This window comes from Dama dama, chromosome 11 (genome assembly GCF_033118175.1).
Source record: "Dama dama isolate Ldn47 chromosome 11, ASM3311817v1, whole genome shotgun sequence".
Lineage (NCBI taxonomy): Eukaryota > Metazoa > Chordata > Mammalia > Artiodactyla > Cervidae > Dama > Dama dama.
Genome location: NC_083691.1, coordinates 4,012,023 through 4,025,512, shown reverse-complemented (window position 1 = coordinate 4,025,512; position 13,490 = coordinate 4,012,023). Strand labels below are relative to the sequence as shown.

Below are 13,490 nucleotides of genomic sequence, written 5' to 3'. Positions count from 1 at the left end.
ACCTTAAACAGGACAGTTATCTGTCAAATTCCACTTGGGTTAATCGGCAGAAGAAAAATGAAAGCCCTCACCCCCTAAGAGCCTGTTTAGGAACGACATTACTATGGATAGTGACTCTCTTATCCCTTCCTAGGTCACCTTTGAAAACCATAGTAAAAGAAGGGCTGAAAACAGCCGTTCAGAAGGGTTCTTAACCCATGTGTGTGAGCAGGAAGTGGGGACAGGCCACCTTGACCTTGCACTGAAATGTTGATTTTATTTTCCATCTAACGGGCTACGGTACCAAAACAGAACAACAACAAATCTGTAGCTGGAGAAGGTGACTTCGTGACCAGTATTTCTGTATTATTTTAATACCATAGGCTTATCCTCAAATGTCGGAGAGCAGACGTGAAAGCATTTACGCTTGCTCACAGCACAGGAGGGTCTATGCAGGGAAGACTCATTTCTCACTGGCCCGTTATCTAACGAATAACCTGAGGGTAACATGCACAGAGGACACGCACGTTCGTAGGTATAAAAAGGCAACAAGCTAGAAGGACGCCCGACAAAACGGAGAACCAGCTGCCTCTGGTGAGCACACCAAGAGGAACTCCTGCCTCCAACCACCTGCTTCCTGCAGTTCCTAACCGAGTGGCAAGTGCAGAGACCAAGCCCGCGCCCGGGCCTCACCTGCTGAGCTCCTTGCTGTGCACGTCGGCCCCCTGCTGTACCAGCCTGTCCAGCACCTCCACGGGGGAGGCGGAGGGCGGGACGTCCTCTTCTGTGCCTCCCTTTGCCTTCTTCAGCAGCTCCTCCGTCTTCTTGCTGACAAAATGATGGGCAGTCTTTGGCAATGCCACCTCAAAAAGATGATCGTACGGGGGAGGCTGCCCACTGCCAAACCCCACTCCCCTCTGAGGTGGAATTTTACAGGGGCTGGGGGTGAGGATGCTGGCCTCCAGGGAGGCCTGGCGCTCCCTATTCCCGGCAGGGCTCTCCCCGGTGCCTCCGCAGGGCAGGTCTATGGGCGTGAAGGCTTGCTTTGGTGTGTCAGGCCCCGGCTTGTCCAGGGAGGAGTTTAAAGGCTCAGGGTTTGCACTGGTGCCCTGAGTGCTGGAGGAGGCTGAGAGGGTCTTCCGCGGGCAGCCTGGCAGACTGTCCCGGTAGAAGGGCGAGTCGAAGCCTCCTCGAGGAACCAGGGGCTCAGCATCGGCCGTCGTGATCTCAGACAGCTCTTTAGATATGGCCGCTGCAAGGAGGGAGGAGGGAAGAGACGGCGCATCCGGGTCAGGCCGGGCAGTGTGGGGCTATGTGCTGCCCTGTGCCACCCAGAGGGACCAGGCCAGGGCTCAGAACAAAACTCCCATCTCCCTCCCCCAAAGGAAGAAAAAGCAGGCACTCTTGTGCATGTTGACACTAAGTCCCGGTTTTCAGGCAGAATGAGGGTATTATCAACGTGCAGCATCTCACACAAGCCCAGAACCCTGCACACATTACCTTCTTCTTTATCCTTCTCAATACTGTCTTCTTCAGAAGCCAGGTCTCCTAAAAACCCTGGAAGGTCACTGAGAGTGACAGATCCCTTGCCTCCGTGCAGCTCGTCTAAAGAGAAAACAGGACAGTCAAACAGGCTGGAGACGCCCCGCCGTGAGAACCACGCACACTGTGACAGAACCGGCCCGCCCTGACTCTCCCGCTGAAGACGGCGGCGAGACGGCTCTCTTCTGGAGCTCCCAGAGCCAGAAGGTTACAGTGATCCAACTCAAAGTACCACAGGAGACAAAACTCTCCGTTCTTTCTTAACATTGCAGAGAACAGCTAAAGCCATGGTTTGATCAGTTCAAGACACAAATACTTAGCAGCTTTTACGGGATGCTATTATGAGGTTGGCTTTTAGAATTAATTACATGTTTCATTATCTCTGTGTTTCGTGGTGCTCTGGAATTTCCCTGTTTCCATACTATAACCCAACCCATCAAGAGTCAAGCAAGGTCCAGAGGCCTTACCTAATCCTCTGTCATTCGGAAGATGGGGTTGTCTGTGTAGACAGGGCCTTGCAGAATCTGTTCTCTCTTCCTGAAAAGACAGGTCCCATTTATATATCACAAGGCAGAAAATTGTGTGCATGGTCTCTAATGCTAGAGAAATATCCTAAACTCCTCAAATTTTAGTATATTATAAAGGAGTTTAAAGTTTAGCCCAGTAGTTCTCAAACTGGTGTCAGGACACCCTTCTGTTCTTAAAAATGACTAAGAATCTCAAGGATTTTGTTTATGTGGCTAAATCTATTGAAAATTACCATGCTAGAAACTAAAACAGAATTTTAAAAACATTAATTCACTTAACAAACCCAGGAATTCCCTGGGGGTTCATCGTGAGGACTCTGTGCTTTCACTGCTGAGGAGGTGGGTTCAATCCCTGGTCGGGGAACTAGGATCCCACAAGCTGTGCAGCATAGCCAGAAAAATACCCAACCCAACACATGTAAACATAAATGACATATTTCTACGAAAACCATATTTCCCAAAACAAAGATAAGTTCAGTGAGAAGGGTCTAGTGGTTTCACACTTCTGCAATCTCTTTCATATCTAGCTTAATGGAAGGAGGCTGGGTTCTTATGGCTGCCTCTGCCCTGCTGCGTTACATGTTATTCTGGCTAAAGCGTAGGAAGAAAACTCTAGGCCCCCACGGATAAGCAGTTATAAAAAGCAGAAAGATATTTTAGATAATTGCAGAAAACCATCTTTGATATTACTCCAAAACTTGACAACAGTATTTCGTCTTCAAGGTTAGTCATGGAGCAGAACCTGAAGCCATGGCAATTCACTCTTCACACTGTGTTAAGTAAGATCCACTGGTCTCCCTTGGCCCCCAAAGGTTATTACCTACATGTGGGTCTTTAACATCGCACACAAGGCAGGCAGAACCCTGGCTCACCAAGCTGTGCATATCTTCTAAGTGTTGAAACATTTCATTACATGATATCAAAAACTCAAAACTATCAACCAAGTTTCCCAAGACTTTTCAATCTCGTCATGAAAGACTCAGGGGCACTATCAAGCACTTGGTGGCAGATACCAGTTTTTTAATATTCTAATTGTGCAACAAAGACCGTCAGTTGTTTATCTTCAAGTGACAGACCCCGTTTGTCATCTAAGAAGCTAACTGCCTGCCAAATACTCAAGTCTGAGTAACCATGGTTTGTCGCCAGATATTCTTTCAAATAAGACTGCTGCTCCATAAGAGAGCAACCAGTTCAGCTCTCAACTCCAATAATGTCACAAGCGCTCATGGAAACCACCACAGGTTGGTATGCACTCAAACTGCTTTTTGTCTACTTCCTGTTTTATCACAAACAACATTAAACACGTGGGTTCTTTCTACAGAATACTCAATGTTGGCACTTTTTTTTGGGAGGGGGTTGTTGCTTCTTTTCTTCTGCTAAACTGAAAGAACACATCAAGGAAGAAGAATGCAATGCCACTAGAAGAATTCAATTTTGTGCCAAGGGGCCAGCCATCTTACCCATCACTGTTTCTATGTCATGAGTATAAATGCCAATGCAGAAAAAAGGGGCGAATAACCACATGAGTAACTGTGAAAGTAGATTTGCCCTGGCAGAGTCTCTTAGAAGGTCTGGGGACCCTCAGGGTCAGCAGACCACATTCTATGAGAGCTGCTGATTGGTCTATTTTCAGTTGATCTGATTCAAACCCATTACATTTTAGGTCAGACTTCTAACTGGCATAAAAGGTTTCCCAAAGTGAGGCTAGAAGCAAGTCTGTGTGCGTGGGTGAGGGAACAGCAGACGAGCCCAGCAAACCTTCTTGGGGGCCGTGGCCTGCGGGAGTGAAAGGTGCACGTAGTCGTCCGAATGGCAGGGTGGGGCTGGAGGAGGAGAGGTTGCAGGGGTTCCCAGAGGAGTTCCTTTCCCACCTGCCCCAAGACAAGAGCAGAACACACACACAAACACACTGTCAGTTTAAAGACTAGGAAAACTGCCACTTTTTTTCTTTCCCAGACTAACTAGTACTGCAAAGAAAGCTGCTACACTTCACTTTCTGGAGAATCTATATCAGTCTGTCTTTTTTTTTTTTTCCTTAGGCTCACTTTTAACTTCTGAAAGTTCCAGGCATTTGTATTAAGCACCAAAACTAGGTTTCCTACTGCAAGAGGCTCTCAAACTCTTAGATCTTAGAGGAGACTGTTCCTTATCATAACAGGCAGGCCCAAACCAATCAGCCAAACCTCACCTAAGCCATACATACCAGTTGTACCAAAGACTCTGCTGTAGGGGTGTGACAGATCAGGCGGGACGTTTCCAGGAGAGGTTGGAGGAGTGCTCATCCCACAGACCGCAGATGGGCTCCAAAGAGTAGCCTAGGAAGTTAACAGGCAGGTCAGCAACGACGAACCACCACCACCGCCTCCCGAGGTACAGGCCCGTGACTGACGATCATTTTAAATTTAGCCTTTCAACTGGGAAAAGGAATCTTACTAAAGCTTTATCAAGAGACATGTTGCATTTTCTAAGTCTAGATGCCAAAAGAAACCCAAGTGGCAACAGTTAACTTTCTCTGCAAACATGAGGCATCCTTAAAACTAACTCCTGAAACAAGCAGTGAGGGATTTTCCCAACCGCAGGCTGAGCCCTGACCCCGGAGGCCAGCTTCAGCAGCGAGCAGAGAAGAAAGCAGGCACACTAGATGCAGCGTACTTGAGGCGGCTCAGCTAACAGCCGTGTCGACGGGGAACTCAGAGTCTGAGGTAGCTGCCCTGGCGCGTTTAACGTCAGCCGAGAAGTAGAGTAGGGAGTGGAAGTAGCATTCCCTACAAGGGAAGGGAAAGAACACACGGGGTCAGTGTGGGGCTTCAGTCATTCTGACACAGAACTATGGTCCTCGAGACCATTTGATAGCATTCAGTTCCCTGCATTTAAAAAGGCTGAGGGGACTCCTAATGCCCAAGGGTATAAAGTAGCATTTAAAAGGCTCTTTATAGGACCCTTTTGGAGAAGGAAATGGCAACCCACTCCAGTATTCTTGCATGGAAAATCCCAAGGACAGAGGAGCTTGGCAGGCTATAGTCCATGGGGTCGCAAAGAGTCAGACATGACTGAGTGACTAACACTTTATAATACTCTTTAGCAATAAAGTTCACTAAGGTTTGATGTCTCATTAAGCTTCAGAATAGCTTGAAAAAGCATAACTTGTATGACAATTTCAGCCGATGCTACCTGTGGATAAGCCTAGACTTTTATTGACTCCAATTGTCCAGATTCATTCAAAACCATGTCAGTGTGACAGCCCAGGGGGCCTCACTGAAGGCATCTGAAAAAGGAGACACTTCCTTTATAAGCAGGAGCCTACAAGTCATACCCTTCCAACCATTTTCTTTGCTAAGTGTTGAGGACACATCTCAAGTCTGCTGACACACTATCAAGGTGAGATCAAGGTCCTAAGATTGTGAATTAAACTTAGGGGAGAAGTTAATCAGGAGAAAACGGAGACAAATTCAAATTTTAAGTATTTGGGAAAACAGTTCCTAGGAGCTCAACTAAGCCTTATTGTAGGAAAAGAAACTAAAGTTAACAATAAACAATGCTTTCCAGAGACAAAGTTGTAAAGAGATAAGTACCAAAGTCACTTTTTACCATAGCTATTCTGTGTGTCAACATAAGAGCTGGCAGAGACATCGGCTGAACGATGAGGAAAACGGGCTGAGATTTGGTGAGACACAGAATAGCCATCTTCATATGAGGCTTCTGTAGGGTCCAGAGAGATTTTGGCACATTCTATAACAACATCATGTGTTTCTAATCTCTTCCACCTGTAGAAGACAATCAAATCAAGAAATGCAAGTTATAATCCATTTAATCAAACCATCAAATACTTGAGAGTGCAGACTCAATGCCAGTCACTGAACTATGATCAGCAAAGAACAAGGCAGAACCACCCCAGCCCCAGTGCAAATTAGCACTACGATAAAAGGAATTAGCCATTCATTTTACAAACCTATAGTGGTGGTGATTTAGTCGCTAAGTTATGTCCAGGTCTTGTGACCCCTTGGACTATAACCCACCAAGCTCCTCTGTCCATGCGACTTCTCAGGCAAGAATACTGGAGTGGGCTGCCATTTCCTTCTCTAGAGAATCTTTCCAACCCAGAGACTGAACCCCAGTCTCCTGCATTGCAGGAGGTCTCCAGTACTGCAGGTGGAGTGAGCCACCAGGGAAGCCTTAGAAACCTATACCCTATTTAAAATGATTACATCAAATTAGCAGAAACTAAACTGAGACCAAAGTTTCAGCAACAAAAGACCAGGCATAGCCTCAAAACAGAACACAGACTATGCAGAGCAGTCAGCAGGGGACTCTCCTTTGGAACAAAAATCATCACAGAACGGGGGGGGCCTGGAAACTGCCAGGCAGCTGAGGCTGACTTAAGGTCTCCCATCAAAGCCTCAGGATTCTAATCCATCCCCAGACCAGAAATACAGATCAGCAAGTCTCAAACCCAGAGAAAGCCCATGAGGATATTTAAAGAACTGTCTCAAAGTCCTGCTGTCTGATCCAGAGTTCCATGTCTAAGGAATCAGCCTGTGGAAACAGACACACATCAAGATGGACAACAACAGTCTGCACAGCTTGTCACAGAAGAAGAAAAGAAACAACCTAAGGTCCAACCATAGAGTCTACAGAAAATTACCCCACCATGAAAAAGCATGCTTTTGGCAGATCCATGATTGCCAGGAGTGGGAGAAGACACTGACCACGGAGAGTATGAAGGAACTTTCTGGGCTTTAGCTTCCAGCTAAACTGTAACCCTACCTCCATACTTCTAGACATCAAATTTCTGATGTCTGAATTTCTAGACATCAACTATTAACATCCTTATGGTAAATGAGCTTTTAGGTCACTTCCACAGATCCCTTTCCCTCCTCCCCAGTGCTCTCAAAATAACAGATCGCTGTTTTGTTGTTTCTAAACTGATTTTGAACAATTCATTATAATGACTAGATCAGTACCACTCACAGCTGAGCCAAACAGTATTCTGTAATATCTCCCTTTCTGTTCAATTCAGTTTCTCCTAGAGTTTAAATTTTTCTGTTTCTTTGCCTCAGTCTTCCATGTATCTAATAGTAATCCTTCCTAAACTCGCTGTAACAGCTGGGGGAAAACGCTTAATATAATTTTTACGTAACAAAATGCAAACCGTCTACTGAGACTGTTCACCTTCTCCTAAAGAGCTGCCTGCCAGAGCCCTCCCTCTCCTACTGGTTGTTCTTAGCACCGCTACAGAAGTTATACCAAGACTTCCCTTGCCGAAGACCCTAAGTCAGATCCCCCATTTCCTGGACTCTGTCTTCCTTGATTTTACTCTCATTTTGGTGAAGGACACGCTTCAATGGTTCACTAAAGAAGGGTACATAGGAAATGAATTTGAGTCTCTGCATATCTGAAACTGTCTCATACTTGATAGGCAATCGGGCTGGGAATAAAATTCTAAGTTGAAAACCTTTTTCCTCTCCATTTTGAAGGTGTTTCAGAAACTAACCTCATTTTGTTTTCTGATCCTTACTGTTTTTTCCCCTAAAATTTCACAATATTGAGGCTGGTAACATTCTTTTCCACTGACTGTGCTGGGAACTACATAAACCTCTTCAACCTGGAAACTGACGTCTTTCAATTCTTTTGTTATATTTTCTTGTATCATTTGTACTTGTATTGGAAATTTTCTTCTATTATTTCTTTCACAATTTCTTCCCCCACCAAAGTTTTCTCCTCCCCTTTTTATTGGATGTTAGACTTTCTGGACTGATTAAATTTCTTTCATCTAACTCATCTCTATCCTTTGATTCTGCTCTCCAAGATATCCTCAAATATACCCCCCAATTCTCTTATCAAAATGTTTATTTTAGCTATAGTTTTAAATTTCCAACACTGCTTTCTTTAGTCTCTTGTGTAGCATCCCAAACTTTATATATGCACTAATGTCTCGTCTCTATTGTAGATGTTCTCTTTTGCTCTCTGCATCATCATTTTTTCTTTCTAGCTCCTCTATCTCCTCTTTACACTGGTCTCTTGTCTCTGGCGCTAGAACCTTTCTTCAAAGGCCAGATGACCTGCCTATACAAGGTGAGTGAGGCTCTGTAAGTTGAACCAGGAGACTTCCTAATTAACACAATAGACTGGACGTGTGCATCCAACTGCACAATACCCACAAACCCCACCAACATTTGTTTCCTTTTAACCATAAACCTACAAGAAAGACAAGAATGAGAAAACAGAGAACAGCACCACATGTGTTTGGAACCAGAAAGCCAAAAGCCAAGTAGTGACTGAGTGAGTGAATCCCAGAAAGCAGAATCCTAAGCTGCCAATGTTTCAAAGCTAAAATCAACCTGACTTATACTAGAGAATCCTTGAAAGGCAAAAGAACTTGTATACATCAAGTATTCCTGAAACTGGAGATGAATGACAGGTCAATGAGGGCAGCTAAAATCAGGAAGACGGGGTAAATGCTGCCTGAGCCCTGAGATCCCACTTGGCTCTCCGAAATCTGGACTCATTTCTGAAGAGGTTCAACAGAGTCTAGGGACTGAGGCACTCCAAAGAGAGGAGGGCCTCTTTGAGGGCGTGAGGGCTATTCAAACAAGAGGAGTTAAGTGAGCATGTCCATTCTGAAGGCCAAGACCACTCCTCTCTTCCACCAAGCAGTCTCTACTCTCCAGAAGTAGCCCAACTCTTGTAGACCAGAGATCAGAAGACCCTTTTCTGAAAAAGTCTGACCAACTCAAAAGGAAACCAATATTGATATCAGTATCTCCTACAGATGCTCAGAACAACCTACAAGAAACCACAGAGTCAACAAGCCCCATCCTTGTGAACAGAGTTTTTTAGTCTCCTCATCCAAATACAAGTAGATCACCAAACACAAGTAGATCCAAATACAAGCAGAAAGCCTCAAAATTTTAAAAAGAACAACAGCAGAGCAGTTTAGAGAAAACAGACTATATAGGAAAAAGAAAACCTTAAAAAAAAAAACAACAAACTCCCACTAATCTCATCAAAAACTTGAGGCTGCATCCATGTATGGCAAAAACCACTACAATACTGTAAAGTAATTAGCCTCCAACTAATATAAATAAATGAAAAAAAAAAAAAAAAAAAAAAACAGGCTACAATTTTTAAAAATGGGAGCATCCAGAGAACTAAAAAGAGCTCTTCAGTACTGAAAATGTGGCAGAAATGAATACAGAGGATTAGGAGCTAAAGACAATGAAATCTTTAGGAAGTAGGACAAGAGAGCAGAGAGAAAAAACAGGAGAGCAAAGACAAGCAGAGAACCACTCCAGGAAGTCTCAATCAGAACATTAAGAGTTCTAGAAAGAAAGACAGAGATAGCTGAGGAAAAGAAATCAAGCACAATATAACTGCAGAAAATTTCCTAGCATTTAAAGATAAAAGCTTCCAGACTGAAAAATGAGAACAGATTCACGGCAAGGGACATCACTAGGAAGTTTCAGAGTATTCTGAAAGCAAAGAGAAGACAGTAAACACGGATGATCAGAAATGAGAATGTCTCTGGGTTTCAACAGCAGCATTGGCGGCAAAGGGGCAATGAAATGATGCCTTCAAACTGCTGAATGACTCCCAACCCAGACATCTATACCCACACAGAAAACATCATCCTTTCTCTAAAATCCCATGAAAACAGGAGTGAACCCAAAAAGAAGGCATGAAATAGAGGAAATGGGAGAATGTGCACAGGTGAGAGGCACAGAGAAGCCATGAGAGAGTCATATGGCGGCCATGCATGAGGCACAGAAGATGACTGCTGAGATCAGAACGCACGCTGAGACAGGCGTGTGCAGGCCTCACTAAGGTTTCTGCTGCCACCGAACCACCTTTCCAACAGAGGGACAGAGCGTCTAGGTGACCCTGGCCTAGATAACTTGTTGGTACTTAGCTTGTCGTGAATGAATACACTAATGAAGTTCCTACTCTCCCTGGATTAGCCAAGGACACTCATCTCATCCCACAGAAGGACTCTGCTCTGACCTGCACTTGGAAGCTGCCACAGGTGCACACGCAGCAGTCTCCTCCCTCTGCCATATTTCAGCAGCACATTCAGTACCTGGCCCTTGCTACTGGTCAAACCAGACGCCCTAACTAGGGTAAGCCGTGTGTTCTTCTCTCTTGGTTCTTCCTCTTACCTCCTGGCAACCTTCATCTCATGGTGACAAGACTGCCTTTTCCAAGGCCAGACTTTGCCTCCTTTCAAAATGAAACAACACATGTGGTCAAACCATAAAAGAGAGGACTTCCCTGGTGGTACAGTGGTTAAGAATTCGCCTGCCAATGCAGGGGACATGGGTTCAATCTCTGATCTGGGAAGATTCCACATGCCATGGAGCAACTAAGCCTACGAGCCACAACTACTGAGCCCTTATGCCCTAGAGCCCGTGCTCTGCAACAAGAGAAGCCTCCACAATGAGAAGCCCACGCACCACAACAAAGACTAGCCCCGCTCGCTGCAACTAGAGAACGCCTGTGCACAGCAATAAAGACCCACTGCAACCAAAAAATAAAGTAAGTAAAAAGAATTCTTTTTTTTAATGTAAGAGAATAATTAAAATGAAAGCAAGAACAGCAGTTGTCTCTGAGGTGAGACAGGGAACAGGGACAAAGATGACTGCAACTGGAGGGCACTATCCCATTTTTTTAAAGAGGTGTCTACACAAGCACCCACACATCACTATAAGCTTTTCTTACACATTTTCTAAGCTCCTCTACATGTATCTCACAGCAAGTTGCTCACATAAAAGGTCTGTGAGCAGAGGGAGGGCTTGGGGAGATCTGAGATTTGCTGAGATCATCAGGCAGTCAGTCATCTTTCTCAGGGGGAGATCCTCAAACATCAATATCCAAGGACCACTTTTCCTCCAAAAGGCATCAACTCCCTGCCTAGGGAGCAGCCAGAGAGCAGCAGGGGAAAAGCTGAGCCTCTCACAGCTTGGGGTGTAGGGTTTCACCTCACTCCCTTCTTTCCCGTCATGACTCAGCTCCACCTTCCACCACGCTTGACATTCTCAACCAAGGAGGCTGGCAGGTTCCACTTCTCCAGAGGTAAAACTGGGCACTTCCACCAGGCCCCATGGAGGACAGCAGTCACCTGGCTAAGCAGGATGGAGAAAGCGACCAGGGGAATCTGACCACTCAACATCCAGGCTGCCTGCTTCCAACCACACCCGTCACCGCCCGCCTTGCACGACCACAGACCACTGAGCCCCCAGCCCTCTGGGGTTCTCCGGGACAGGCACCTGCAATGCAACCTCTTCCTCAGTCAGTGAGGGGTATGTCTTAGACTCATGCACGCAAAATGCTTCACCGTGCAAGTCCTTTAAAATAAAATAAACAGGAAAACCTGTCTTCTCCAATAACACCTCAAAAGGGACATCTCTGAGATCACATGTTCAATTTCTCAAATGAGTCTATGAAATTCTGTCACTAGTTCAGTTTCTATACCTTCGAGGGTCCAGTTCATGGTCCTTGGATCCAGTCACTAATTCCGGGTGAATTCGCACATGCTCCATCATTGGCTAAAAGAGTTTGGGTTGACAAGTTATAAAAGGCTTAAATTCTGTTGTATTTCTACACAATAAAATGTTATTTGACAATACAAAGGAATGAAATACGGACACAGGCCACAACATGGATGAATCTTAAAACATTACATTAAGTGAAAGAAGCCATTAACAAAAAACCACATATTATATGACTCCATAAGCATGACATATTCAGGACAGGCAAGTCCTATAAAGGCAAAAAATAGATTTGTAGTTACCAGGGCCGAGGGCAGTGGGCAAGACAGGGAGAAGGCTGAATTTCTTTTCAAAATGTCCCTAACGTTTAATACAAAACTTACAAATGCAGTCGATCTCCATAGTACACTAAGCGGCAAATAAATGGGTGCTCCTTTACCTTGACCACGTCTTCAAAGGTCTCCAGGTTTTCCTTCATACTGTAGTGAGAACGCAGAAAGGAGACAAAGTTGCAAGGGTACATCCCATACAGGCGATGGAAGAGAGCGTAAACGCTGGCGTGGAGGTGGACGAGATAGACTTCTGTCACGTGGCCTAAAAAAGAGATCCATTGAGGGGGCTCCTAGGTGGACATGGGACATGTGTGTGCAAACAGACAGGAGCTCAGGCTGCCAATGGGACTTTGTGCACATGTGTGCTCCCGCCTTGCTCCAAAGACAGTAAGTAAAGAGCAGTTTTCCAAAACCCAAATCTGAACACACCGGACACCAGTCTAAAATCCATGGGTGGCTCCTGTGGCCTCTGAATAAACTCCCATCTACTTGGAGTGACCCACAGAGGCTTGCACTGATCTAATCCTTGCCCTCCTCTCTAGGAACCCCTTAACAAGGACCTCAGGACTGTAATACTGAAGCACCTTTATAGGAATATCCCCAGCAAGCTGTCCACATGTTGTCTCCACAGCCCGATTCAGTATACACCTCAAGAACAGCACCAGCTCACTCACCTCTGCGCCCTGAGTGCTCTCACTGGGCTTGCTGCATAACAGGCATTCATATATTTGTGGAATGAATGTGTGAGAACCTTTTAAAATCAGTTCGTAGTCTTAGCTATGCAGATTTGTAACTACAGAGTGAAAAGCTACTATCTGAAATTAGCTTAAAGAGCTAAGAGTGGGAGAAATGGAAAATTTAATTCATCTAGCCTTACCCAGACCCTATGGAAAATCCCAACGGTATGCATAAAGCTCCTCTAATACAAAGGACAGGCCACTCCTTCCTCCCCAAGAAGAGCCTACTAGACAAGCCGGCATCATCCAGGCCTCGGGCTTGTTACTTAATGCGGTAGGAGAAGCCACAGTGTTCCACTTCCCAGGGCTTACACATTTCATTCTTTTGATGTGAACATCTCATGCTGGGAGGTCCAAAAGATCCCAAAGTTCACATGTTTACAGCTTCTGAATCATTTTGATAGAGCTGTACTACCTGCTGATGTAGAAACAAAATCCCCCTGTACTAAAAACTAGAACACTAATCAGGACCAGCCGTGTTTTCTCTCCTCCTTCCACACTTATGATGGACGAGTTCTCTGAACCAGAAGCTTGTGCTCTGCCACTACAGACCAAGAGGAGGACAAACATGTCCCACAAACATAGTCCCATACTGCTGCAACACAGATTTAAGCTGTTTTTCAGTTTACGGAAAATCAGGAAGTTGTACCCACCACTCAGTTTCTCTGACAACTAATCCTCTTAAGCCAACAAAGTAAGAACAGTATCTCAACAATCATGCCTTTTTTTTTTTTAATTTCTTGGCATGTGAGATCTAAGTTTCATGACCAGGGATTGAACCCACACCCCTGGTGCTGGAAGCTCGGAGTCTTAGCCACTGAAGCACCAGGGAAGTCTCTGTCTTGCTTCTTATTTGTGCCCCTGGTGGAAAATACCTGAGGTGTTCCCTCC

At 45.2% G+C, this 13,490-nt stretch overlaps 1 protein-coding gene across 5 annotated transcripts in view; it reads right to left on the bottom strand.

The window, feature by feature from the left end:
- TSC1 (TSC complex subunit 1) overlaps positions 1 to 13,490 on the bottom strand; it is a 52,271-nt gene that overhangs the window by 14,970 nt on the left and 23,811 nt on the right. For 4 of the 5 annotated variants that reach the window (XR_009694622.1, XM_061154332.1, XM_061154331.1 and 1 more), the window contains exons 7-15: positions 11,970 to 12,124; positions 11,514 to 11,587; positions 5,637 to 5,812; positions 4,701 to 4,813; positions 4,252 to 4,363; positions 3,807 to 3,919; positions 1,989 to 2,058; positions 1,480 to 1,584; positions 673 to 1,231 (exon numbers count right to left, since the gene is read on the bottom strand). Coding sequence is in view for 4 of the 5 variants with exons in the window: in XM_061154332.1 (XP_061010315.1) it covers positions 673 to 1,231; positions 1,480 to 1,584; positions 1,989 to 2,058; positions 3,807 to 3,919; positions 4,252 to 4,363; positions 4,701 to 4,813; positions 5,637 to 5,812; positions 11,514 to 11,587; positions 11,970 to 12,124 (1,477 nt within the window). In the remaining variant the exon portion in view is untranslated. Of the gene's footprint in view, positions 1 to 672; positions 1,232 to 1,479; positions 1,585 to 1,988; positions 2,059 to 3,806; positions 3,920 to 4,251; positions 4,364 to 4,700; positions 4,814 to 5,636; positions 5,813 to 11,513; positions 11,588 to 11,969; positions 12,125 to 13,490 lie in introns of those variants that run through there. The other variant, XM_061154334.1, reaches the window with a different exon arrangement.